The sequence below is a fragment of the Talpa europaea genome (genome assembly GCF_964194135.1).
Source record: "Talpa europaea genome assembly, chromosome: 12".
NCBI classification, from domain to species: Eukaryota; Metazoa; Chordata; class Mammalia; order Eulipotyphla; family Talpidae; genus Talpa; species Talpa europaea.
Window position 1 is genome coordinate 79,503,427 of NC_140079.1, and position 24,099 is coordinate 79,527,525.

The 24,099-nt window shown below is 59.6% G+C and overlaps 1 protein-coding gene across 2 annotated transcripts; it reads left to right on the top strand.

The window, feature by feature from the left end:
• Nucleotides 1-688: 688 nt before the first annotated feature.
• RASA4B (RAS p21 protein activator 4B) lies at nucleotides 689-23,148 on the top strand (the record flags this gene model as incomplete). 2 transcript variants are annotated; one of them, XM_084249125.1, is made up of 21 exons in its annotated part: nucleotides 689-753; nucleotides 5,443-5,499; nucleotides 6,997-7,110; nucleotides 7,622-7,683; nucleotides 8,819-8,948; nucleotides 10,758-10,839; nucleotides 11,418-11,549; nucleotides 11,721-11,812; nucleotides 12,933-13,050; nucleotides 13,292-13,442; nucleotides 13,688-13,752; nucleotides 14,045-14,157; nucleotides 14,377-14,569; nucleotides 14,746-14,883; nucleotides 15,379-15,523; nucleotides 15,621-15,790; nucleotides 17,363-17,500; nucleotides 18,656-18,791; nucleotides 20,430-20,550; nucleotides 22,847-22,911; nucleotides 23,027-23,148. In XM_084249125.1, the coding sequence occupies 21 exons, from the start codon at nucleotides 689-691 to the stop codon at nucleotides 23,146-23,148; spliced, it is 2,409 nt and encodes an 802-aa protein (XP_084105251.1). The 2 variants fall into 2 exon arrangements, with proteins under 2 accessions (XP_084105251.1, XP_084105252.1); XM_084249126.1 differs by lacking the exon at nucleotides 17,363-17,500.
• Nucleotides 23,149-24,099: the final 951 nt, after the last annotated feature.

A 24,099-nucleotide genomic window follows, 5' to 3' on the forward strand; every position in this document is an offset into this window, starting at 1 on the left:
TCCCCAAATGTCTGGCTGCCCTAACTCTGGCTGCCTTCTGTGTACAGGGGACTCTAACACAAACACGCCTATTGTTTGCTAAATTCGTCGGATCGTTCATTCACTGTACTTCTGCACAGGGCCTCCCATGCAGCAGGCTCGGGTCCTCAGGCAAGTCCTCCTTGCACGCCCCCCAGCAGCGTGCCCCCCACCCCCCACACTTGCCCAAGTCACCCAACGCACACTGGGGTTCACAGCTCCTGCGCGCCTGGTTATGGGCATTTCGGAGCACGCCAGTCGCCTGCACGTACCAATGGCACCAAGCCTCTTAGCTTAGAGGGGCTCCCCCTGGTCCCACCACTCTGGCCAGCGAGAGTCCACCGGGCTTCAGCGCCTCCGAGCAAGCCCCGCCCCCTGCCCTAGGCTACCAATGAGCGCCTCCGCCATGGCTGGCCCCGCCCAATCCTGGGAGTCCTGGCCACTGATTGGCGAGCCCGGGCGCACTATCCCCCGCACGTGGGGCGGGGGCGGGGGTGAATGAAGTGGAAGCAATTTCCCCCCCCACCCCACCCCCCGCCCCCGCGCTTACCTCCCCCGCCGGTGAGGCCCGCCCCCCGCGGCTCCAGTCCTGCGCCCGCCGGCGGCTGCCCGCGGCACTGGACCCTGGCGTCCTGCTCCCTGTGCCCGGACCTGGCGTCGCGGACCCGCTATGGCCAAGCGCAGCTCGCTGTCCATCCGCATCGTGGAGGGGAAGAACCTGCCCGCCAAGGACATGTGAGCTCGGCCGTGGGTGGGAGCCCCAACTTTCCGGGGAGGGGCGCTGCCCCTTACGCCTGACCTTTCCGGGGTCCGCACGGGCCGCCCACTAGTAGAGCATCGGCTAGGGGATGGCTTGTGTGGACGTGGGGGGACTGGCAGGGAAGTGGGGACAGGAGAACATTTGTCGTGACCACCGAGCACTGGACAGGGGGTGACAGGCGCTCTCTGTGAGAGCCGAACTCGGAGGCGGGGCGGGGATCTTGGCGGTGCGGGGAGCGGATGGGAGGGGGCCAGAGGGAACTCGGGCGTTTAGAGGGGAAGGGCTGTGATAGGACAGCGTTTGGGCTTGGGGAAGAGAGGTCGCTGGGCAGACTTGCAGGTCAGCTGCGGGGGTGTGGCTGCAGGGGATGGGAATGCCCTCTGGAAACGAGGGGTCTTCCTCAGTAGTTCCAGAACCCGTAGCACCCCGAAGGGTGCACTGGATACGGCCCTGGGGCTGTCCAGGGCTTCCTGCTGTGCACTTGGAGGGAAACCAGTGTGAAGAGGGAAGTCCTAGCCGAGACCCAGGGCCTGTGCAAGTTGGGGAGCGGGGAAGAGGGTGGCTGAGTGGGAACTGTTGTTTGTGCCCTCAGCCATCGCCTTAACCCTCACAGCCACCCCTGCAAGGCATTTCTTACTTTAATCTACAGATGAGGAAACCTAGACTCAGAGACCTGACTTGCAGGCTCCAGGTGACAGCACGGTCTTGAGTCTAGGGCTCCTAACAAGTGCTGACATCTAGGGCTTTCCCTGGCTCCTGGCCAGGTTTGAGGAGGTTTCAGGAATCCTGGTCCACCTTCTCAGGAGGTCCCAGTGCTGAGCTGTTCTATCGGATCCATCTTGGTTCCAATTGACTCCTTGTCCCCGAAGCCTCAGTTTCTTTCCCCTTCTGTTAACTGGAGGTTTGAATTACTCTCAAACAGGATGGGTGGGTACCCAAAGCTTAAGGCTGGAGAGGTATTGGCTGCTTTGAGGATGTGACTAGGGAAAAGCGTGTCTGGAAGCAGCTTAGGCTCTGAAGTCTGCTGGGCTGAGCCTCCCCACCCCCCACCAGGGGGGCCTCAGTGGGCTCCTGGATGCAGAAAAGAGGTGAACCATGCAGGGAGAGCCATGTTGGGGGAGGGGGGAGGTCAACTCTCTTACACACATACTGTGGCCCCAGTGAGGTTCCACTACACACACACACACACACACACACACTCTCTCTCTCTCTCTCTCTCTCTCTCTCTCTCTCCTTCTCTCTCTCTTCTGCTCTCTCACAGAAGCAGTTCCAGTTCAAGGCCCCCTGGGCCTGATGAGGCCAGGCTCTGCAGTTGCCATGGCAATGGGTGAGGGAGGGGCTGGGCAGGCTATCTCTAGGTGGGTTTCTGTGCTAGGCATGAGGTTAGGCAAAACGGGGAATGTGGTCTCTGGGGGGGGAGGCAAATGAGCTCTGAGAAGGGTCTTGGTCTCGCCCTCAGCCTGTAAGCTTCTCCATGTTGGCACCAGTAACTAGGTCAGCCTGGCCTCCTCTGGCTGGTGGCGGTTGGGAGGAGCAGCCCCTCCGCCTGTCACCTCCCTTCCCAACCCCGCTGTGTTGGTCCAGGTGCCCGGCTCCAGGCTTTTGCCAACCCAGGGCAGTGAAGCTATTAGCTGTGCCCACTTGGAGTCAAGGTGCCTGGTTCCACACCCAGCCCTGCCTCTGCCTAGCCGAGGGACTCTGCAAGGTGCTACCATCCCTGGGGGAGGGGCCGCCAAGTCCTCTTGGCTCCGCCTCTGGAATCTCTTTCCTTGCTCCTCTGGTCAGGCTGCCCACTCACCACCCTCCATCTCCTTTCTTCTTGCCTTCCCCAGCCTGGCTGGTGCACACAGCTCTGACATGTCAACCATCTCTTAAACCCAGCTGTGCCCCCTCAGTCCTTCACATTTGGCCTGCTGCCTCTCACAGCCCTGCTTTTGCACATTTGGAGCTTTCTGTTTTCCAGTGCTCCCCTTCTGAGTCCTCCAGAAAACTCCTACTCAACCTTCAGGGTCCCTTTCAAGCTTCTGCTCTCCAGGGCTTTCCCTGGTGCTCTGGGGCAGGGTTCATTGCCCCCTTTTCTGTGCCCTTCAGCACTTTGGGTCAACTGGAATTAGGACAAAGCCCTTGGTAGCAACTTCTCCTTCCTGGGCTTCCTGCCCCACATGACTGAGGGTAAGAACCATGACTCATTTGTCTTGGCGTAATGGGTATCCCTCAGGACACCCAGTCCATGGTAGGGGAGAAGAGGAGGTGTTGAAGACCTTTCCATTCCATCCTCTTGTTAGCCCTAGGAGGTAGATAAGCACAGTCTGGGGTTGGAGAAACAGGCTCAGGATGTAGAAGTCATTTGCTGAGGCCATGCAGCGGGCAGGTGGAGAAGTCAGATTTCAAACCCACTCTGCTGCTGATCAGCCAAGAAGTCTAACTAGACCGAGGTTGCAAGCTTGCCATGGGCATCACAAGTGCCATAGAGAGCATGTGTCTGTAGGGATGCAGGAGACCTCAGGAGGCCCTCACTGAGTGCTGGCGGCAGAGGGGGTGGTAAGCCTGCCTCCCTGTCCTTCGTCGGCCCCCAGCCTGCCTCCTGAGTGGCATCCCTTCCAGCTGGGGTTTGCACACTTCTAAGGACAGGAGGCTCACCACCTGTCATTGTGGTCCAAATTGACTGGCAAGGGAATTGTCATCATACAGCTGCTACCTGCCTCCCAGCCACTTCAAGAGTCTTTAGTCCTCTTAAGGGCACAGAGCACAGCTGTGCTCCCTATTGCCAGAAGCTCAGCCTGCCTGTTCCCATCATGCTTCCTCCCACCATCTCCCATCCTTGGGTGCCTGGATCAGCTGGACTGGAGCTGAGTGTCATGGTGACTGGTGCCCCACTGGCTCCCACACCGAGTGGCCCTGGGGACGGGCCCGGGGCTATTTCGAGGTTAGCCCTGATCCTCCCCCTTCTACAGCCTGGAAACTGCCAAGGCCCTAAATATAGAGGCCCTGCAAGTAGCCAGACTGGGCCAGAGGCTTGGGGAAGGAGAAGTGGAGAGGGGATCAGCCCAGGGACTTCCTTAGGTTGGAGGGCACAGGCCCCAGCAGCTGGACAGGCCCCATGATACGGCCCAGGTCCTTAAATCTGGCTTTAGCCTGCTCTTGAGACTGTCCGCTCATACCCCTCTGATCCAGCCACCCTACTCTTCACTGCCCCTGAATACCCAGATCTGTTCCTGCCTCCAGGCCTTTGCCCACCTCGTGACCCTGCCTGCAACATGAGCCCCAAATCTCAGTGTTCATTCACAGATTCATTCATTGAGAACTGAGCAGTGGGCAGTGGTGGGCTCACTGGATAAATAAGAGGCTCCGCTGCCCCCAGGCGGGGAAGCAGGAGGCAAGGTGCCTAGGGTAGGGCACAGCCCACCTTGACATCTCCCTCCTTCCCCTGACCTCCTTGTTCAAGTATCCCGGCAGCTAGCTCCTGGGCATTGTTGCCCAGCCCAGCACAGGGGTCTGATTGCTCAAGACCTGGAGTCCCCTGCTTTGGGGTGGTGGGTGTAAGTGGGGGTATTCCCAAGGGGCTCTCTGAAGGAGAGGGCTCTATGATGGGGCGGGGGTGACGGGCTGAGGAGCAAGCAGTCTCAGGCAGTGCTCCCGTCTATTAAGCACCCAGGGTGACCACCCTGTGAGCTGGCATTACAGCGGCTCAGGTGGGTCGCCAGTCTTGGCAGCCGCTCCCCCTCAGCTGAGAACCTAGGGAGACGCTTGTCTGGAGCTGCTTCCTTCCCCAGAGGAGCCCCTTTTGTGAAGGGAAGCAGCGCTTGGAATTCCCCAGCTTCCACATGCAAATACATTTCGTTTTTATGGATACCAGGCCTGAAGGGCACTTCTGGCGGCAGTCCATCCCCCTCCCAACCCCCCTGCCTTCGCACCAGCCCCGCCCAGGCTGGAGGCTGTTCTCAGTCCCCAGAATTCCCCAGCCCGCAGCAAGGCAGGTGGAACTGACCCGTCCCGGGTTTGCGTCCCACATGTGTTCATTTACTCATTCGTTCATCCGTTCGGCAAACACTTTGCAGGACCCTGTCTTGTGCCAAGCCCTGTCCTGGGTCCTGGGGACAGAGAAGGGGCCCCCGCCCGCAGTAGCTCACTGTCAGGCAGGGGCGCAGCCCAGGCGAGTAGCAGTGTTGGGATGGAGGGGAATATTCTGGGGAGGGCATGGCAGGGGACGGGGAGGGCTGAGGAAGGAGGAGGGCAGGGGGACGAGCAGGAGCAGGGCCTCAGCGGGGAGAGAAAGGCACTGATGGAGGTGTTGAGGGTAGGGGTGTCGTGGCTTGCCTGGGCTGTTGCAGGGGCCCTGTTGTGACAGTGGTTTCTGTCCTCCTGGGGGCGCGGGGAGTGGGCAGGAAGGAGAGGGCCGTTCCTGGCAGGAGAAACCCCTGCAGCCCCGCCTGCCCACCATGGCAGGGTCCTGCCTTTCCTCTCCTACCACCTCCCGGACTGAGGGAGTCGTTTTGGCTTTTGGCCTCAGAGCCTGGCTCCCACCCCAGGACCCAGTGCTTCCGTGTGGACTGTCCTTTTCCTGGGGCCACTGAAGGTGGGGCAGCGGGAGGGGGGCAGCCTAGGCAGCCCCACCCTCGGCCCTGCCCCCACCTGACCACCCCTCCCTGTCTGTGTGATGGCAGCAATGGCAGCAGTGACCCCTACTGCATCGTGAAGGTGGACAATGAGCCCATCATCAGGTACCACCCCCCCCCCAGGACTGAGGGCCCGTGTGGTGTGTGGGGTTCCCTTCCTCCCCGGGGGTTCCCAAGCACACAGCTGGGGGTTGGAAGGGAGTGTAAAATTTGAACAGAGATGGGCAGTGCTTGGAGCATCTAATTCCCTGGCCCCTCTCCCCACACCCACCCCCCATCATGCCCAGATGAGCCTGTAACTCCTCTCTAATTACTGGAATCTTGGCACCTTCCCAAGGGCTCTCCCCCACTCTGTTCCTCTTTATAATCATTGCAACTCCAAGAGAGAAGGATGATGAGGAGAGGGTGATGGAAAGGAACACTTGTCACCTTGCGGCATGCTGTGCCCAGCCCTGCGCTGAGCCTTTTCCAGAGTATTTAATATTTAAAATGAGCTAGGGAGGACATCATTAAGCCCCATTTACAGACGAGGAAACTGAGGCTCAGAGAGACTAACTTGTCCGGGGTCACACACCTAATAAATGGCAAAGCCAGACTCAAACCCAGGGCTGGCTGATCCCAAAACATGAGCTCTTCCCTTCTCCCCTCCCTGAATTTCACTCGCAGGGACCACTCTCCCTGCGGGTCCCCCAGTGGATAGCCCCCAAACGGCTGCTCCTCCCCAGGCTGGGCATCCCTAGCCTGTACCCCCTCCTTCCCCTGAACATTCCTTCCCCCCTGGGCTCCACAGTTCTGGGCAGTCTTTGCTGTTCAGTCCCTTTCCTAACCCAGCTCTCACCTCCGTGTTGGTGGCCAGGGCTGCTCCCTGGGTCTGCTCACCTGACTCCCCCTGGACCGCTAGCCAAGGCCTAGTGACTCACACTTCTTTCTGCCCGCAGGCCAGGCCCCAGCCTTGTCCCCAGACTTTCTTTGAACCCTGGACACCAGGGAGAGGGACATGACAAACAGGGACACCAAGGCCCCAGAGTTCGTGACCTGCCTAACCAGCGGTTGGAGTGAAGCTTAAGCCTTCACCTGCGTCCTTGGTGGCGGTTTGCCCTGCCCGCATTCCCTGCTGGCTTCCATGAGGGGAAGGCTCTGATTCTGGGGGCTTTGGCCAGAGCTGGGTGAGACCCTGCCCAAGTAAGATGTCTCTGCGTCAGGCTCTCTATAGTCAGGATTATCTGGCTGTAGAATCAGCGAGGCCAGCCCCCCGCCTCCACCTCCAATCAGTCTGTTCAGCATCAGGAGCTGGGGCGAGATGGGGAGGCCAGGCTTCTGGTCCATGCTCCGCCACTGTCCTGCCGAGTGACTTGAGGACAGCTACTGCCAACTCTGGTCTCAGTTTCCCCAAATGTGAAGTGGCCTGACAGATGCAGCCCTAGCCCCGCCCAGGTCACAAGGGAATGATTGGTGGTGGGGTGTGGGACGAGGCAAACCATCAAACAGCACAGCCACTTGTTTAAGGGGTTGGAAGGGGGAATGTGGGGAAAGGCTGGCTCGACTCCCACAGCCTGGGGCCTGCCAGGGGCCTGGACAGGCGCTCAGCGTCCTCTCCTGTAGGACAGCCACCGTGTGGAAGACCCTGTGCCCCTTCTGGGGTGAGGAGTATCAAGTGCACCTGCCACCCACCTTCCATGCGGTAGCCTTCTACGTCATGGACGAGGATGCCCTCAGGTGGGTCCCCGTTCTTTAGCTGGCTCTGGACCCACCATCTGCCCCTCCCTGGCCCATTGCGCTGCTGGGACTGCTGGTCACATTGCATCCTCTGTGGCCTGGAGCGAGGGGAACCCCTGAGGGTGGGCAAGGGTGCAGGGTTCAGGGTGTGAGTCAGAGGTGTGTGTTCACCATGCTTGCACCCCATCCTATGTGGCCATGTGTGGGAAGACATGCTGTGTGCCCTGTGCTGTGTGGACATGGGGATTCGAGCTAGGAAGTGGGTACCTGGAAAGCTTGAACTTGGCGTGTGTGGACACACAAAGCCGTCCATGTGCAGAAGCTTATCGCATGCCCATGAGTGTCCAGCGTCCAGGGCCTACGACAGGGCCATGCGTCCTGCTCTGACAGGTTCCTGTAAGTGACTGGAGTGTTGACCTCCCTGCTCCCCAAGGGGACCTGAGCTGGGTGGAAGGGGTCCCAGGGTTCCTGCAGAGCCCTGCCCAGCTCCGGCTCCATCTCCACCTTCCAGCCGGGATGACGTTATCGGGAAGGTTTGCCTTACGAGGGACACCCTGGCCGCGCACCCCAAGGGTAAGATCCCCAGGAGGGAGCCCCCAGCCTGCTCCTGTTTCCCTTCCCCTGGACACCATCCTCTGTCCCCTCACTGGTGAGTTCAGTCTCCAGCCTTCCCGCTTCATTCAGAGATCCCTCCTCGAGGTACTTCAGGTCTCATGCTTATCAATGAAAAGCCATTTCCACCCTCCCCAGAAAGTCCTGTGCCATCTGCATACCACCTCTGGCCCCTGTGTCCCATTTTGCCCCTGGGCTGGGAGTGCATCCCCCTGAGAGGCCTCTGCAGGCAGAGGAAGGCCTCCTCATGCTCCCTTGCTGGGGTGCAGGACCTTTGGCTAGTGGTCCACTGGGACTCAGTCAAGCTGGCTCCTCTGGGCCTGTGGGGTCCCTCGGCCTGGGCCCTGGTACCAGTCTGCCTTGAATCAGAGGGGTCGAGCCAAAGCTGGTGGAGGCTAGACAGCCCCTTGGATGGTTCCTGGGATTCTGACACTGTTTAGAGAAGTCAGCCCTGTGCCACCCTTGCCGTGTGGCCTTAGGCTGCGCTGCCTTTTTGGGGGTGAGTCCCCTGCTGATGGGGGTTCAAACCTGCAGCACTTAGATGCTCATGGTCTGCGGGCTCAAGCCCCTGTGACTCGTGTGTGCACCCCGGCAAACACCTGCTCCCATCTAGGAGGCAGGCCAGGGCCGGCGAGCGGGGCGAGGGACTCTGCTGACTCATTGAGTCTCTTGGCCTCTGCCAGGCCAGCAGCCTCTCCAGTCCATGGCCCCAGCCAGCCCCTTCGGGCCCCTTGTTGCTTCCCCACCTGGGGCCAGGCCTTCCTCCTGGCAGCCACAGATGAGAGCCACTCCCTCTGAAACTGAGGACAGAGGAGGCGTCCTAGGATGACTTAGGATCAGGGTGACCAGATGCGGCGTGCACGGCGCAATGATGACAGAGGTCCTGGGTCGCCAGACTTGAATTCCAATCCCTGCCCTTGCAACTGCTGTTGCTCAGCTTCTGAGCCTCAGTTTCCCCTTCCGTCACAGGGGTAACAGCCCCTGCCTCACAGGATTTTGAGAGGATTCCAAGGGGATGGTGGAGGGACCACATGGTGCCTGGTGGGGCTGAGGGCAAAGGGGGTGGGAGGGACCCGCCTGAGCCACAGCCCCGCAGGTTTCAGTGGGTGGGCCCACCTGATGGAAGTCGACCCTGATGAGGAGGTGCAGGGCGAGATCCACCTGCGGCTGGAGGTGATACCAGGGACCCGGGGCTGCCGGCTGCGCTGCTCAGTACTAGAGGCCAGGTGAGATGTGGGGGACTGGGTGGGGGGCAGCGAGAAAGTAGAGCCACCGTCTTAGATGTTGGGTCTCCTGGTCCCCACCCCACCTCCCAGCACCTGCTCCCATCAAAGCCTGCCCTCCAGAAGATTAGAGGCATTTCTTGGGTGATCCACTGAGAAGGACACGCACCTTAGGGGATGGGACGGCGTTCCAGTGATGGAACTGGGGCATGATGGAGCCGTGGGTGAAGGGACTCAACCCTGGCTGTGCACTCCTAATGCCAAGACTGGGCTTCCCAGGGTTGAATGCCAATATGAACCTGACCTGGGGGGAGGGGCGGTGTGTGTGTGTGTGTGTGTGTGTGTGTGTTCCTTGGGGGCTGTAGGGAGGGAGTAAAAAGAGTTGCTGAAAATCTTCAGATGGGAGAGGTGGGGTTCTCCCCAGAAGGGACAGTGACTTGGATGGGAAGGTGGGTGCTGGCCCTGTGTGCCTGAGTCACCTGTGACCAGGAACCCCTGCCCCCAGATATTTTTAGCTGCAGGCTCCACTCCTGTCTGGGCCTGGGTGTGAGTCACACACACGCCAAGAGAAGCGCCTTCCGTTCAGGCTGCAGCCCTTCTCAGCGTTCCTAGCCTGCCTCGGGATGGGGGGAGGGCAGCCCCGGCCTCCGGCCAACAGCACCTGTGGAGGAGTGTGCCCCCGCCGCGTGCGCCCCATCTTGCTCTCCGGGAGAAGGTTCTCTCCTGCGATGAGGACAGTGGCGCTCCAGCTGTTTTCTGTCTTGGGGCTGGAATGGGAAGAGGCACAGTCAGATGGAAACAGTCGGCTTCGGGCAGAGTCACAGTCACAGCCCTCACGCTCGGTCACTCTCACACCCCTGCTCACCCACTTCCTCCTTCCTCAGCCGCCTCTGACAGCACCAGGCACGCACACGACTGTTGGGGACATAGTAGCTGAGCCAGGCGGCCACCGCCTAGCCAGGCCCTAGTGGAGGAAGGGTCTGTGCCGGCCTTTCTTTAGACTGTGTGGGGGGGACTCTGTCCTCAGCTCAGCCTCCTGCTGGAATTCTGAGGCAGCACAAGAAGCTGCCTTTGCTACAGAAGGAGAAAGAACATTCTGTCCTCTTCTTTCTGGGCAGATCCTCAAGGCTGAGCCCTGGAATTCTGTGAGACAGTAGTGAGGGGCACAGAAAAGCAGACATGAGAGCCTTAAAACTTCAGATACAGAAAAGAGCAGAAAATAAAATAGCAAATGGAAGAGGGGTGGACTTTGTTCTTCCACGCAAGGCTCTAGGCTTGGGGTGTGGCGCCCAGATCTGGGCTTTGTAAAGGACCATCTGTGGAGCAAGGGCTGCTCACCCAGGCCCCCGAAGAAGGGGGATGTTGTGGGGACAGGCCTTCTAGAAGCTCATATCTCCTTTATGGCATATCTTCTACATTTCACAATAAGAAAACTGAGGCTCAGCGAGGCAGCCTCTGCTTATGGCTCCCCTGGGGACAGAGGGGCCCACAGCCAGGCTGCTCCTCTCTGCACCCGCCTCCCCCAGCCCCCAGAGCAGGTGTAGCAACTGCCCTGCTGTGGGCTAGTAGGAAGGAGCTGTGACCTCTTGAGGAGTCCTTGCCCTGGTGTGCATGCCACATGGGGGCTCGTGGGGTGATCTCTGTGGGAATTAGCCCAGAAAAGGAAGAGTTGCTGTCTGCTGTCACCTAACTCACCCGGGGCAGGACAAGCCCAGGCCCACCCAGGCCTTCCCAGCCACAGAGATGGGTGATGGCCTGAGTGGGGGAGGGGCTTGGGTGACAAGTAGCTGTTCTGCCCCCCACCCGCCTCAGGGACCTGGCCCCCAAGGACCGGAATGGCGCATCTGACCCCTTTGTCCGAGTGCGCTACAACAGCCGGACACAGGAGACCTCGGTGAGGAGAGGAGACCCGTGGGCTGGGAGGGGCCAGAGGCTCAGGCCCCTGTGCGGGCCCTGCTGCCTCACCAGCTCTCACCATCACCTGGGATCAGGCTGGGACTGCCTTTCTACAGAGGAGGCTCAGAAAAGCGGGGTGACCTCTCTGAGAGTGTAGAGGGGGTCCCAACCCTTCTGTACCAACCCCTGAGGCCTCAGCTGCCTTTTACTCCTGGCTGGGCTCCTCTGCAAAGCCTGACAGCTGCCCACACTGCTTTCCTCACCTCTGGGAAGCAGCCAGGGTGATGAGCTCAGCCCTGTGGGGAAGGACACGGAGACCTGGGTCCTTAGCGCCACCTGCTACCTTTTTTGCTGTGTGGCCTTGGACAGATGCCTTATGCACTCTGGGCCTCAGTGTCCCTACTTGAGAAATGGGCGGGTTCTGGAAGGAAGCTTTGACCTCAGCTATTGCAGGGTTTCTGCCTGGACCCAGGAGAGGAGGCTGCATCAGGACTCCTGCAGGGAACCCAAAGGTGGCTCTGCAGGGGGCCCTGGTAAGAGTCAGCGCCTCTCTCCCACCTTCCCCTTTCTGGGCAGATAGTGAAGAAATCACGCTACCCTCGCTGGAACGAGACCTTCGAGTTTGAGCTGGAGGAGGGGGCCACAGAGACACTGTGCGTGGAGGCCTGGGACTGGGACCTTGTCAGCCGCAATGACTTCCTGGGCAAAGTGAGCACCTGCTTCTGCTAATTCAATTCACCTGCCGCCTTTAGTGCCTGGCCGCCATTCTCCAGAGAAGGCACTTGGGAGGTCTGGGACTCCCCAGAACCAGGAGCTCCACCCTCATCCCCCACTGGAGCCCAGGGGCTCTCAAAAAGTACTCCCTTTCCCTGGCCTTAGGTGGTGTTCAACATCCAGAGAGTGAGGGCTGCCCAGCAGGAGGAGGGCTGGTTCCCACTGCAGCCCGACCCGTCCAAGACACGGCGGCCAGAGTAAGTGCTGGGGTTTGGCTGCTGGCTCTGTCCTAGGCAGGCAGGTGGGCTGATCAGGGGTGGGTGCTGCGACCCCATGTTCCTGATCCAGGCTGGATTCCACCTCCTTGCCCTTCCCACAGTACAGGTCTCCTGCTTTCTGGAAGATTCTGGAGCAAACCCGCGTGCCCTTTCCCTTTAAGAGTTTCTCTGCAGACCTTAGACCAGAGTTCAAGTCCACAGAGCTCTGAGTCGGTGCCCCTGAACGTAGCTCTGATCTCCTCAAGCTTCTCTGGGGATAGGGCAGCCCGGTAAAATACAGGACATCCAGTTAAAAGTGAATTTCAAATAAACAATGAATATTTGAGACAAACATATAAAATATGCAAATTTAACTGGGTGTCTTGAATTTATTTTGGTAAATCTGGCAGCCCTAGCAAGGAAGATCTCTGGCCTTGCCCATCACACAACCCGAAGTGCCCCCCTCTTGGGTGATTCAGCTCTGTCTTCTGCAGGAACCCCTGTCTCCACCCGCAACAGGACGGGGGCAGGATGGACTGCTGTGCCCAGTGCCAAGGCATTTCCATGGGCCCCGCCCAGGGCTGCTCCTGTGCGTGAGGGCACACGCTGAGCAGCAGCCCCTGAGCCATGCCGTGGGCAGCGGGAGCCTGAGAGTGTTAAGCTCTGGTCAGTGCCCTCACCAGGGCAGGGCCGCCAAGGCCAAGGCAGGGCAGGGCAGGGGAGCCTGGGGTGAGAGCTAATGTAGCAGGTTGCTTCATCTGCTTGAGTTAGTTTCTCCTGGAAGGCTGTGAGGAAGTTTGGGGATCTGCTTCCAGGGTAAATCAAGTGCGGGAAGGAGCTGTTATCTGGGAGTTTCAGGCTCGGGACTGGGACAACACGTCCACACAGGTCAGGCTCAGAGCCCCCAGGGGCCTAGAGGTGTCAGGGAGCCAGGCCTTGAAGATAGATGGCGTTTCCATGAGTATGGAGGCAGGCTCTTTCCAAAAAGAGCAACGGCGTGGGTGAAGGATGGGAGGTGGCACGATGCCAGGAAGCTGAGCCGGCTCCTGGGAGAGGTGGGAGGCCACTGCCTGGGGTGGCCTGGGGCCCTGGCCACAGGGTCATGGGTTGCCTGTTCCAGGGGCAGCCTGGGCTCCTTGCAGCTGGAGGTGCGGCTGCGGGATGAGACGGTGCTACCCTCCTGCTGCTACCAGCCGCTGGTGCAGCTGCTGTGCCGTGAGGTGGAGCTGGGTACCCAGGTGAGGGGGCCCCTGGGGGAAAGGGAGGCCCAGGGATAGATGCCTGCCCTCCCTGTCTTTCTCAACTCTCTCTGAAGAGCAGAAAACATTCTCAGGTTGGTAAGGAACTAGCCAGTACCCAGGGGCCCCTTGCCAGCCCCTGGGAAATCCACCCAGCCCCATTCTCTGAGGTCCTCAGAGTGAAGCACTTGGGGTCCACTGTGTGCCCTCCAGCCCTGCCTGTCTTTGTTGCTCCCTGCAGGCTCCAGGGCAGCTGATCCCACTCATCGAGGAGTTGACCAGCACCGAGTGCCGCCAGGACGTGGCCACTAACCTGCTCAAGCTCTTCCTGGGTCAGGGGCTGGCCAAGGACTTTCTGGACCTGCTCTTCCAGCTGGAACTGGGTCGAACCAGTGAGGCCTGGGAGGGGGCGGCCTGTCTGAGGGTATGGCAAAGAGGGGAGCAAAGAGCCAAAGGTCCCTAGATGCAGGGAGGGGAGAAACTCGGGTTCAGATTAGGAGGGAAAGGAAAGAGCAAAAGGCAGAGTGGGAACGGTGGGTTGGGAGGACACTCTACTGAGGGGCCAGCCCAGAGTCCCCAGGGCCCTCTGCGCTCCCCAAATTCTTGTTCCACTTCCAACCCCCTCCTCTGCTTGTAGATGAGGCTAACACCTTGTTCCGGAGCAACTCCCTGGCCTCAAAGTCCATGGAGTCTTTTTTGAAGGTGAGGTCATGTTTTATAGATGAGGAAACTGAGGTTCAGAGAGGCCAAGAGATAGAGGTGCAACTTACATCTAAGTCTCTGTCTCTGTCTAGGGTGCTTTAATGAAGCCTAAGAATTTCATCTTAGCCCCCATCCTTCCTTCTTCCTTCACTCCGTGGCAGCAGTTTGCTAAGCACCTTCCTGTGTGCCTGGCCCCCTGGTGGGTGGGTGCCGCAGACAGCCGGTGCACAGGGTGGCTGGGAGGCCGCTGGAGGTGGAAGGCAGGCTCAGTGTGGCTCGCGGTGGCCCCCAGGTGGCTGGGATGCGGTACCTGCACGGCGTTCTGGGCCCCATCATTGCCAGGGTGTTTGAGGAGAAGAAGTACGTGGAACTGGACCCCAGCAAAGTGGAGGTCAAGGATGTAGGGTGAGGCCGGGGTAATCTCTGGGGTAATGGGGCGGGGTGGAGATAGGACGGGGGGCGTCCATGTCCTTTCTTTCTGCAAGCGTATGTGTATGGTCCTTCATGACTGGCCCCTCTGTGCGTTGTCTGTGTGCCCCCGTCTCGGCTGATGCGTTTCTGCATGTGTGTCTCCGGGAGGCCGGTCTGAATCACGTCTCTGCGGGTCGGCGGCGGGCCTTGCAGGTGCTCGGGGCTGCACCGCACACCCACGGAGGCCGAAGTGCTGGAGCAGAGCGCGCAGACGCTGCGTGCCCACCTGGGGGCGCTGCTGAGCGCGCTCGGCCGCTCGGTTCGCGCCTGCCCGGCGGGGATCCGCGCCACCTTCCGCCAGCTCTTCCGGCGCGTGCGCGAGCGCTTCCCGGGCGCCGAGCACGAGGTGCGCCCTCGGTGGGGGGGCGGGGTAGGGTGGAGACCGAGGGGGCCCCGGGGCGCGGTGGGGAGGCGCGGGTCTTGGCACCCGAGGGCGGGATCTTGCCAACGGGGAGTGGGTTGTCAGGAGCCCCGGCCTGGGGGGCGGGGGCCTCAGCCCCCATCTCTCCCGCTGTCCCCCAGAACCTGCCGTTCATCGCCGTCACCAGCTTCCTGTGCCTGCGCTTCCTCTCCCCCGCCATCATGGCGCCCAAGCTCTTCCACCTGCGGGAGCGGCACGCGGACGCGCGCTCCAGCCGCACTCTGCTCCTGCTGGCCAAGGTGCGGCCCGTGGGCTGCGGGGTGTTCCTGCCGCGCTCCGGGAGGCCTGGTGGCGACGCCGCCCGAACGCTCACGTGGCTCTTGACAGTTTACGGAGCTTCCTCGTAGACACCATAGGTGCCCGAGGGGAGGCAGGTGACCCCAGATCCCTGAACCTGTCCGTGGTGAATCCGGGCCTTCCAACTCCTCATCGTTTTACTCCCAGGCTGCGCGTATTTGTGGGGGCCCCCATTGGGGCTCGGTCTGATATTAAGCCTGTAGAGGAAAGCCAACAGGTTTGGCCCTAGTAAGCTCAACTACCAGGCCCAGAGGATCAGTTTCTGCGATTGGGTCACCCTTGATCGGGTGATGGGGGGATGGAGTACCACCGTGAGTTTGGGGCCCGGCCTCCCGTTCCCACAGCAGGAGGAGGAGCATAATTTGGCGGAGGTGGGCCATGTGCAGTGGCCAGGCCTTGACCCAGCAGAGCCTGGCCCTTCCTGCTGTCACCTGCAGGCGGTCCAGAACGTGGGCAACATGGACACTCCTGCGTCCAGAGCCAAGGAGGCCTGGATGGAGCCACTGCAGCCCACTGTGCACCAGGGTGTGGCCCAACTGAAGGACTTCATCACCAAGCTGGTGGACATCGAGGAGAAGGAGGGTGAGCGCAGCCTGCCTGGCCTGCTCATGTTTGCCCCACCCCCGTCCTCACCCTTGCCCCCAGGCTCCCGTTTCACCCTCCCTTCCTGCCCTGGCAGAGCTGGACCTGCAGCGGATGCTGAGCATGCAGGCACCCCCGGTGAAGGAGGGGCCGCTCTTCATCCACAGAACCAAGGGCAAGGGCCCCCTCATGTCCTCCTCTTTCAAGAAGCTTCACTTCTCCCTCACCACAGAGGCCCTCAGCTTTGCCAAAACTCCCAGCTCCAAGGTGGGTAACGAGGGAGGTGGGCACGTGGGGCTCAGGGGTTATATCACCCTAGAAGCTCTTGTCCCCTAACTCGGAGCCCATCCCGGGGTCCTCCAGGGTCAGAGTAGAAAGGTAGGCAGGGCCGGCCTTCTGGTGTCAGCCGCAAGGTCACTTAAGACTGATACGAAAGCTCCTTTGTCCGGGGGTAAGGGCGGACAGAGGCTGTGGTGTCCAGCCCTGGCTTCTTAGTCGGGTGCATGAATGGGGTGAGGAACTCAGGGGTACCTCTGGGAGATGAGGAGGAGTCTTGGGTTCTGGTGCTGTTTACCTCAGGGAAGTGTCTTGGTCTATAAGGTGAGGATAGTGGTCCCCGCTTGCCCACAGTAGATGGGGTGTGCTCTCTCAGGGTCCAGGACAGGGGCCTAGCCAGAGCCTTCCTTCCCTGGGCCGGCCTTCATCAGTGCTCTTCTCTCAAGAAGACCTGAGACATGCTACTTGGATGACCTGTTGAATCCCCCAGTCAGCCAGGCTTATGCAGTATGCCAGGGGTGCCCAGCCCAGCCCCGAGCATCTGGGAGGGACTGGGGTGGGTGAAGAATCTCCCTGGGGTGACACTCCAGGCTTCCTATTTTTCAGCTGCTTAGCCCTTGGCAGCTGCGCGGCCCGTGGGTCCCCTGGCGTTTTCAGCCTGGTTACCTGCCTAGCAGGGCTCTCCGTTCCCTTACTCTAGGCCCTTTCTCTTCTTTGGCATTGAGCTCTGCCCTCCTGTGGGCACAGCCGACACTGTGCAGCACCATTCCCACTGCCTCCTGCCCAGCACTCACACCCAGCATGGGCAGCGCGTTCTCTGGGCTGTTCTTTCTGTCCTTGGGGAGGCCCTACCCTGAGACAGCTCAGATGAGTGTCCCCAGGGTCTCCTCCAGGTTTCCCCACACGTCCCGGGACAGCACTGCTCCTCTGCTGTCACTGAGGCCGGCAGGGATGGTGGCTTGGGTGCTAGGCTGGGGCAGGTGGGTGTTACCCCCAAGGGCCAAGGGGGCTGGCATTCAGATGATGTGGGGCCCTGGTGCACTCTGATGGGGAAGTGTTAAGAGATGAGGGCGAGCAGGGGCAGGGGCTGGAGCTCAGATTCAGCTTTAGCACACAGGTGGGTGATCCTCCGGGACGTGGCTCTTTGGGATCCAAGTTTCTCACTGCCGCATTTGTATCTCATCAGACTTGATGATGATGGCGGAGGGGCGGGAGGAGGGCTATGAATTTAGAGGAAAGGTATGAAGTTAATAACTGCAAAGGCAGGGGGCTTGGTCTGCAGAGGGTGTTATTCCTTAGTCCTGGAGAATGCCTGGTGTCCAGAGACTTTCCAGAGCTCAGCCCTCACAGAAGTTTTAGGCCCTGAGGGAGGCCAGGCCCTTGCTCACCATTTGTCTGCACTCTGTCCTGGCTGAGGTCTCTCAGGAGCAGGCTTCCGGGAAATACAGATACTCTGGGTTACCCACGCCAACCCCTGGTGCTGCAGACGGGGGACTGAGGCCTAGAGATAGGAAGCAAAGTGGCCCCCTGGGTCCCTGACACCCCTTCTTCTGCCTGCCCCAGAAAAGTGCCCTCATCAAGCTGGCTAACATCCAGGCAGCAGAAAAAGTGGAGGAGAAGAGCTTTGGCAGCTCGCATGTCATGCAGGTCATCTACACGGACGACGCAGGCAGGCCCCAGACGGCCTACCTGCAGTGCAAGGTGCGGACATGTGGAGGGCCCCCCGCAGGGAGGGGGTGCTGTGCTGTGGGAGTCTGCCTGGGCAGGCAGTAATGAGGAATAAATCTACCTCCTTTCCAGCCACATCAGGCACAGCGGGGAGTGTGAGGGCTGATGTGAGTCCAGTGGGTGCTGGTCTCCTGGGGTTGGGGGCCCTGGAGGCCATGCCCACGTCTCTCCATTCGCTTGTGTGATCTTGCGCGTGAACGGGTGTGCCCCTGTGGCTTGGCGCCTCACCTTGTATGCATTGTGGGAAACTATTTTCAATACCTGAGTTGGCACTGCGTGTTTCTCTCACTGCGTGTGTGTGTGTGTGTGTGTGTGTGTCTGCTTTCAAACTGCCTTCTAGTTCTCTATTCATATGTTGAGTTGTTCATCCATTTAAGAAGTACCATAGGTGCTCACTTAACGTCTTTGGTAGGCTCTCAGAAACCCAGCTTTGAGGTATAAAGCAAGTATACAACGAAGTATAAAGTATACTTACAACGAAGTATAAAGCAAGCCAGTCCTCAAATAATGTCGTTCTTTCAACCTGGGCTGATTGTTTTTCCTTGATTTTTTTTTAATGAAGCAGCAGTCATTGAATGAAACACAACTCAAGGGCCTGGAAGCACCTACGAGCTCCCAGGCTCTGTTCCAGATGGAGGAGTGGGGTAGAGCAGCAGGCAAAACAGCCCCGCCTTTGCAGGGCAAGGAGACCGAGAGGGAGGGAAGCCAAGTGGGGCACTGCAGAGAGGGGGCTGCTTTACAAAGGACTGTCGGGGAGGGCCTCTGACAGGTGGCATTTGCGCAGGGACATTGTGAGGGGGCCACTCGCACATCTAGGGGAAGAATCCTGGTGAGCAGGAGCCTGAAGCTGGATGAGATGTGGCTCGTTCCTTGGAGCAACTGTCCTGTGGGTGGTAGCAGGTCACAGGCCTGTCCCGTGAGACCCTGTCCTCTGGGGGCTTACTTTTGGGACAGAGGGCCAGTGGTGACTGAAATGCAGGCCACACTCTGCTGACCAAGCTTTGTGCCCAGCACAGGCCACATCTACTGGAGAAAGGGGCGCCTGTCCCCCTTCACTCAGGGTGGCCGAGTGGGCCGGGGAGGGAGTGCTTCCTAATCATTGGCCACCCCCTGCCCATGCCCCTGCAGTGTGTGAACGAGCTGAACCAGTGGCTGTCTGCACTGCGGAAGGTGAGCGTCAACAACCCTGGCCTGCTGGGCACCTACCACCCTGGTGTCTTTCGCGGCGACAAGTGGAGCTGCTGCCACCAGAAGGACAAGACAGGTGGGTCCTTGCCCTGCATCCCTCCACGCCAGGCCTCCGGCCCTGGAGCTCAGGCTCTCTGGCCTGGCTGGAGCCCCTGTGCGCTGTGGGAACTCAGCTGAGCCAGCCCATCCAGATGCCCCGAGAGAGGGTTCTGGGACCAGGTGGTTTGGAAATGCCACCTAGTGTGCACATGGTGCTGTGATGAGCGCTGTGCGGAGGCCTGAAGGACTGAGCATCCCCTGTTCACACCATTGAACCTAGCACGTCCCGAGCTCATTTACTGGAAACCCAGGAAAGGAGCTTCTTGCTGAGCCAGTGTTCGAGGAACACGAGGAATTCCTTGTAACGACAGCTGAAGAGGCCCCCGAGTTTGCAAACTTCTTTGCTGTTAGCCTGTGTGATACCAGAGCCGTGTGTGTGCGTGTGCGCGCGCGCTTCCATTCATACACATGCCTTACACCCTGGCCTTGCACACTAGAGGATGTCAGGGAGGAACTTCGAGAACTCTGGGTGATGAGGGAGTGGCACATCTGTGCCCCCAGTGCTGTGTGTGCGCCAGCCAGGAACACAGGCGACTGGTGAGCACTTGGCATGTGGCTGATGTTGCTAACGAACTGAGTCTTACTTTTTTTTTTTAAAGATTTATTTATTTATTTATTTATTTATTTATTTATTTATTTATTTATTTATTTATACAAGCACTGGGTACAGTCAGAAGCGCGGGAGGGCGAGAGAACCCACCAGAGCCAGAGCGGGGAGCAGAACAGGCAGAGTGACGAAGTACACTGCTGAGGGGAGCAGCGGGCGGCAGGAGAGGTCTGCGTGCCATGTGGGACCCTCGTCCGGCAGCCAGGGATCGAACCGGTGCCGCAGAGGCCACGGGCAGCTTCGCAGCCCAGCGCTCAACCGCTGCGCCACCGGGGAGGCCCCTGAGTCTTACTTTTTAAAAAAAAATTTAATTCATTTTAAATAGCCTCATGTAACCAATTTCTACCATATTAGACAGCACAGTTGTAGAACTTTCAGAATATTCTTTCCTTATCCCCACCTGCTTTATGAAATTCTGCCTCCCCAGGCAGAGGAGACTCTGCACTTGGATCCCCGGCCTCCAGACAGGTGGCGCGTCTGCCCCCAGGGCCCATCATGGTCGGGCCATTGGAACCTGATCCCCTGCCCGGCCCAACCTGGCCCAGCCTGATGTGCACAGTGGGTGAGGGCAAGCAGTGGCGGCTCTTTAGAGGGTGTTACTGGCTGGTCAACCTGACCTGCAGCCTCTGGCTGTAACTGTCACAGTGGTAACCCTTGTCATTGGTGCCCTGGGGCTCCCCATGGTGCTATGAGAAGAGACTGGTACCCCATAAAGCTGGCAAGTGTCAGGGCAGCTCATTCCAAGGCACAAATCCCCAGCAGCTCACCCCACTATGACATGGCAGTCCCAGGCAGCACCCTGCTTCCTTCCAAACAACCACCTCCTGGAAAGTTATCCAGCTCCTAAGTGGTTTCGCATTATGCCATGGCTCAGAGGCTGGCCTTGGAGAGCTGAGCCTGAGTCCATACCGCTCCGTTCCTAGCCTCACTTTCCCTGTCTGTGCTGCCAGGAAGCTGGAGGTGAGCTCCCCCAGTGCCTGCCCACAACTGTCTTTTCTCTGCCCCCAGATCTTGGCTGTGATAAGACCCGATCGCGGGTGACCCTGCAGGAGTGGAGTGACCCTCTTGACCATGACCTGGAGGCCCAGCTCATCTACCGGCACCTGCTGGGCGTGGAGGCCGAACTGCGGTGAGGATGCTGGTGCAGGGGCGGCGAGTCCCACAGGGAGCGCCCGTGCAACCTGGGGATGGGACCAGAGAGGGCCAAAGCTGGATTGTGCCTTAAGAAGGCTCTGGTGGCTGGTCCCCTCCCTTCTAATCAGGCCCAGCACCTTCTCGCCTTTGGCAGCCCCATCTGGGGCGGGGCTTCTGCTTCTCTGCAAGCTGAGGCTGGTTCATGTTTGGACAAAGGCCATGGCTGTTACTTGCCCTGTGCCGACCCTGCTTCCGCATCTGCCCACGCTTCCCATGGTGCCCTCGGGGTGCAGCGATTTGGCCATCTTCCTCACTCAGTGGTTCTTGGCGCTGGCTCCAACTTAGAAAACAAGATGCTTTTTGAAAACAACTTTGAAAAACAGGATGCCTGGGTCCTGTCCACTGACTCAAAATTTCTGTGGGGGGGAAGGGAGTGGGAGTGGGGCCCAGCGTGGGGATGCTTCAAGGCGAACCAGTGCTTCCTGGAGCACTGCTCCCCTGAACCTGTGCCAGCCAGGGCCTCCTCCACTCAGAGCCCTCGGAGGGTCTCGCCGCCAGACTAGAACCTGCTTCCCTGGGAGCTGCAGTCCCCAGCAGCCTCCAGGTCACCCTGCGGCCACCTTCCTTCCGGCAGTGTGGCTGCGTCACCGGCTTCCCCTCCGCCCCTGCTCAGTGACTTCATCCCCCACCAGGCACAGCCATCATCCTGTCTCCTCCGCTTCTGGCCCCCCAACCTGGGTCCTCCCTCCCGAGGCCACACCAAGAAATTGTCCTTCCTCCTCCTCCTCATTTTCCAGGCTCCATTTGAACGTCACTCTACGTGTAAACTCACTGTGTTTTCACAGCCACTGAACCAGCTAGGGACTCTGTCCCCACGTAAGCAGGAGGTGGTGGAACCAAACCCAAACTCATGCTACCTTTGGGTAGCATGGGTCCCCATGGGACCCATGCCTGGTCCTGACCACCACCCCCGCTGCCTGCTCAGCCCCTCCTCCCCTCCCAGCTCACTCCCTCCCGTGTCCAGCCTCGCTGGCTTCCAGCCCTCCCACCCACAGGCCCCGCTCCCTGTCCACGGCTCCTGCTGTGGTGGCTGCCTTGTCTGCTCTGGCAAATCAGCACACATGTGGTGACGCGAAACAACATGGATTGATTCTGCCCAAGTTCTAGAGGCCAGAAGTACAAAGTCGGTCTAATGGGCCAAACCCAAAGGGTTTGCGGCCCTTCCTCCATCTTCAGTGCTGTTGCTCTCGTCTCTGCTTCCGTCCTCACGACACTGGCGTCGTGCTTTGACCTCCTTGTCTCCGCTCACGAAGCCCCTGTGATTGCAGTGGCTGCTTTCCTTGCTCTTCCTCACCTCCCTAGTGGATATGCAGCCCCTCAGCAAGCCCAGCTCTTGGCTCTACTTCCCAAGCCCAGCCAGACCTTCCCCCTTCTCACGTGTCTCTGCTGCAGTTCACCCGTCTGTAAGGCCTCCTCATCTCTCATCTCCCAGATGAGGCAGGGCTGCCTACCTCCTCCTGTCTCCCTAGGACCCACTCCACACATCCCCCAGAGTGATCCTCTCAAACAAAACACTCATCACTCCCCTGCTTAAAGCCCCTCAAGATTTTCCATACATTTAAAATCCAAAGGCCTTCTGTGGCTACAGGGCCCCGTGTGGCCTGGCTGGCCTGCTCTCAGCCGACTGTCCTCCCACTGCCCCCCCGCCCCCCACCATGCTGAGCTGGTTGCAGCTGCCTTGACTTCTTGCTGTCTCTCAGCTTCCCCACCCCAGGACCTTAGCACTTGCTGTGTCCTTTGTCTGAAGACTTTTCCCCAGTGCTCATGTGACTTGTTCCCTCACCTGGTTCAGGCTTCTGTTCAAATGCCTCCTTATCAGAGAGGCCTTTCTTCCCTGACCGTCACTGCAGAAGCTTATGGCACTCATTGATACGTGCCATTTACTCCTGGTTCTGGGTAATGCCATTCTTCTAGGCAGTTAAGGGGGTCATAGAAGTTTCTCATGCACCTGCCAAAGTGACATCTCCTTGGAAGGAAGACCTGTTCTAGAATTCTTGGGGAGGCCTACAGTTGGGGAGTGCCTTTTGTTGAGCTGCAGTTGGAGGGGTGGGGAAGATGAGAGGAGGTTGCTGCAAGAGAGAGAATGGGAGATGACCAACCCCATTCCTGTTTCCTCCCATAGCTAGCCCCGCTCACCCCCAGCAGGCCTTCCCAGCTCAGGAGGCCCACACTGGGTCACCCAGCCTTGGTAGCAAGGGCACTCAGAGCCCGCCCTCTGTCTTCCCCCACAGGGAGAAGCACCAGAAGCTGAGTGCAGGTGCAGAGGCAGGCTCAGAGCATACAGACCCTGGTGAAGGTAGGTGTCTCCCGTCTGGACTCAAGGTGATCTGAGCCTTCTGCAGGGTGCTATGGGAAAGATGCTAGGAGGTCAGACCCTGCCTGCTCTGCCCTCACTCCACGTCTGCCTCCAGCCCCCAGGGACCCGCTGGCCCAGCTGCTCCAGGTGTTACAGGCCCTCCGGGAGGCCCACACCACCAGTCCTGCTGGCTGCCTGCCCTCAGAGCCGAACCGCCTCCGGGAGCTGCAGACATGAGGCCTGCCCCATGCTTTGTCCTCACCAGGTGCTTGGAGACTCCAGTGCATTCTGGGCCCTTTACCTCAGTCCCTCTCATTGGGGTGCAAGGCCTGGATCTCCCTTGGGTGTGGTGAATTGAGGGAAGCAGTGACCAGGGTGTCTAGAAATTCAGAGCTGACCAGATTTTAACCTTTTGTGGTCCACTAGAAATCTCTAGGGCTTTCTGGGGGCTCCTGCTTCTTGGAGGACTAACTGCTCCTGCAGCCATTGTTCCTGCTAGCACAGACCCCCTGCCCACCCCCTGCCCCCCCACCCCAGGGATCCTCTGCTCCTGCCCAGGGCAGACCCAGTCAGAAACCACCCTAGGAAGGTCCATGTTCAGATGAACTCTCGCTCCTTGGTCTTAGAGAAGCAGGAGGGAACACAGTGCCCCAGGAGACCAGGCCTTGACCTCAGCATCCTCCTCCTGGCCACCACCCCACTCACTCCCCTCATTGCCACTGGCTGTGCCCCCTGGGAGGAGCACCGTGGTGCTCTGTTGCTGACAATAAATCTGCTGTGACTGCTGCAGCTCTGGGGACTCCTGCTGGGGGTGGAGGGCAGGGGTGGGCCTGGTGGCCCCCGATGGCTGCTGGTAGTGGTGGCGGGCTTGGGGTGCTGCCATCATAGCCTCTGCATCCCCAGCCCTCCATCCTTGCTTTTCCCATCCCAGGGGGGCTCCTTTCTCTCTGGTTGCTGGCCCCCCCCCCATACCCCTGGGCCCCACTCCTCCACCCCCATAGGCTACAGAGCCTGATGTTTCACCGGCTGTCTTTTCCTCAAAGCCCCCAAATAGCCCCTTCTGCTAGGTGTCCTGAAGACTGCATGGTGGGGAGGTTCCAGACCCTTCAGTCATGTGTCCTTACTCTGGCAGTGGCCCTACACCAGCCGCCTCAGCCAAAGCAGGACACCTCCCCACTGCATCTCATC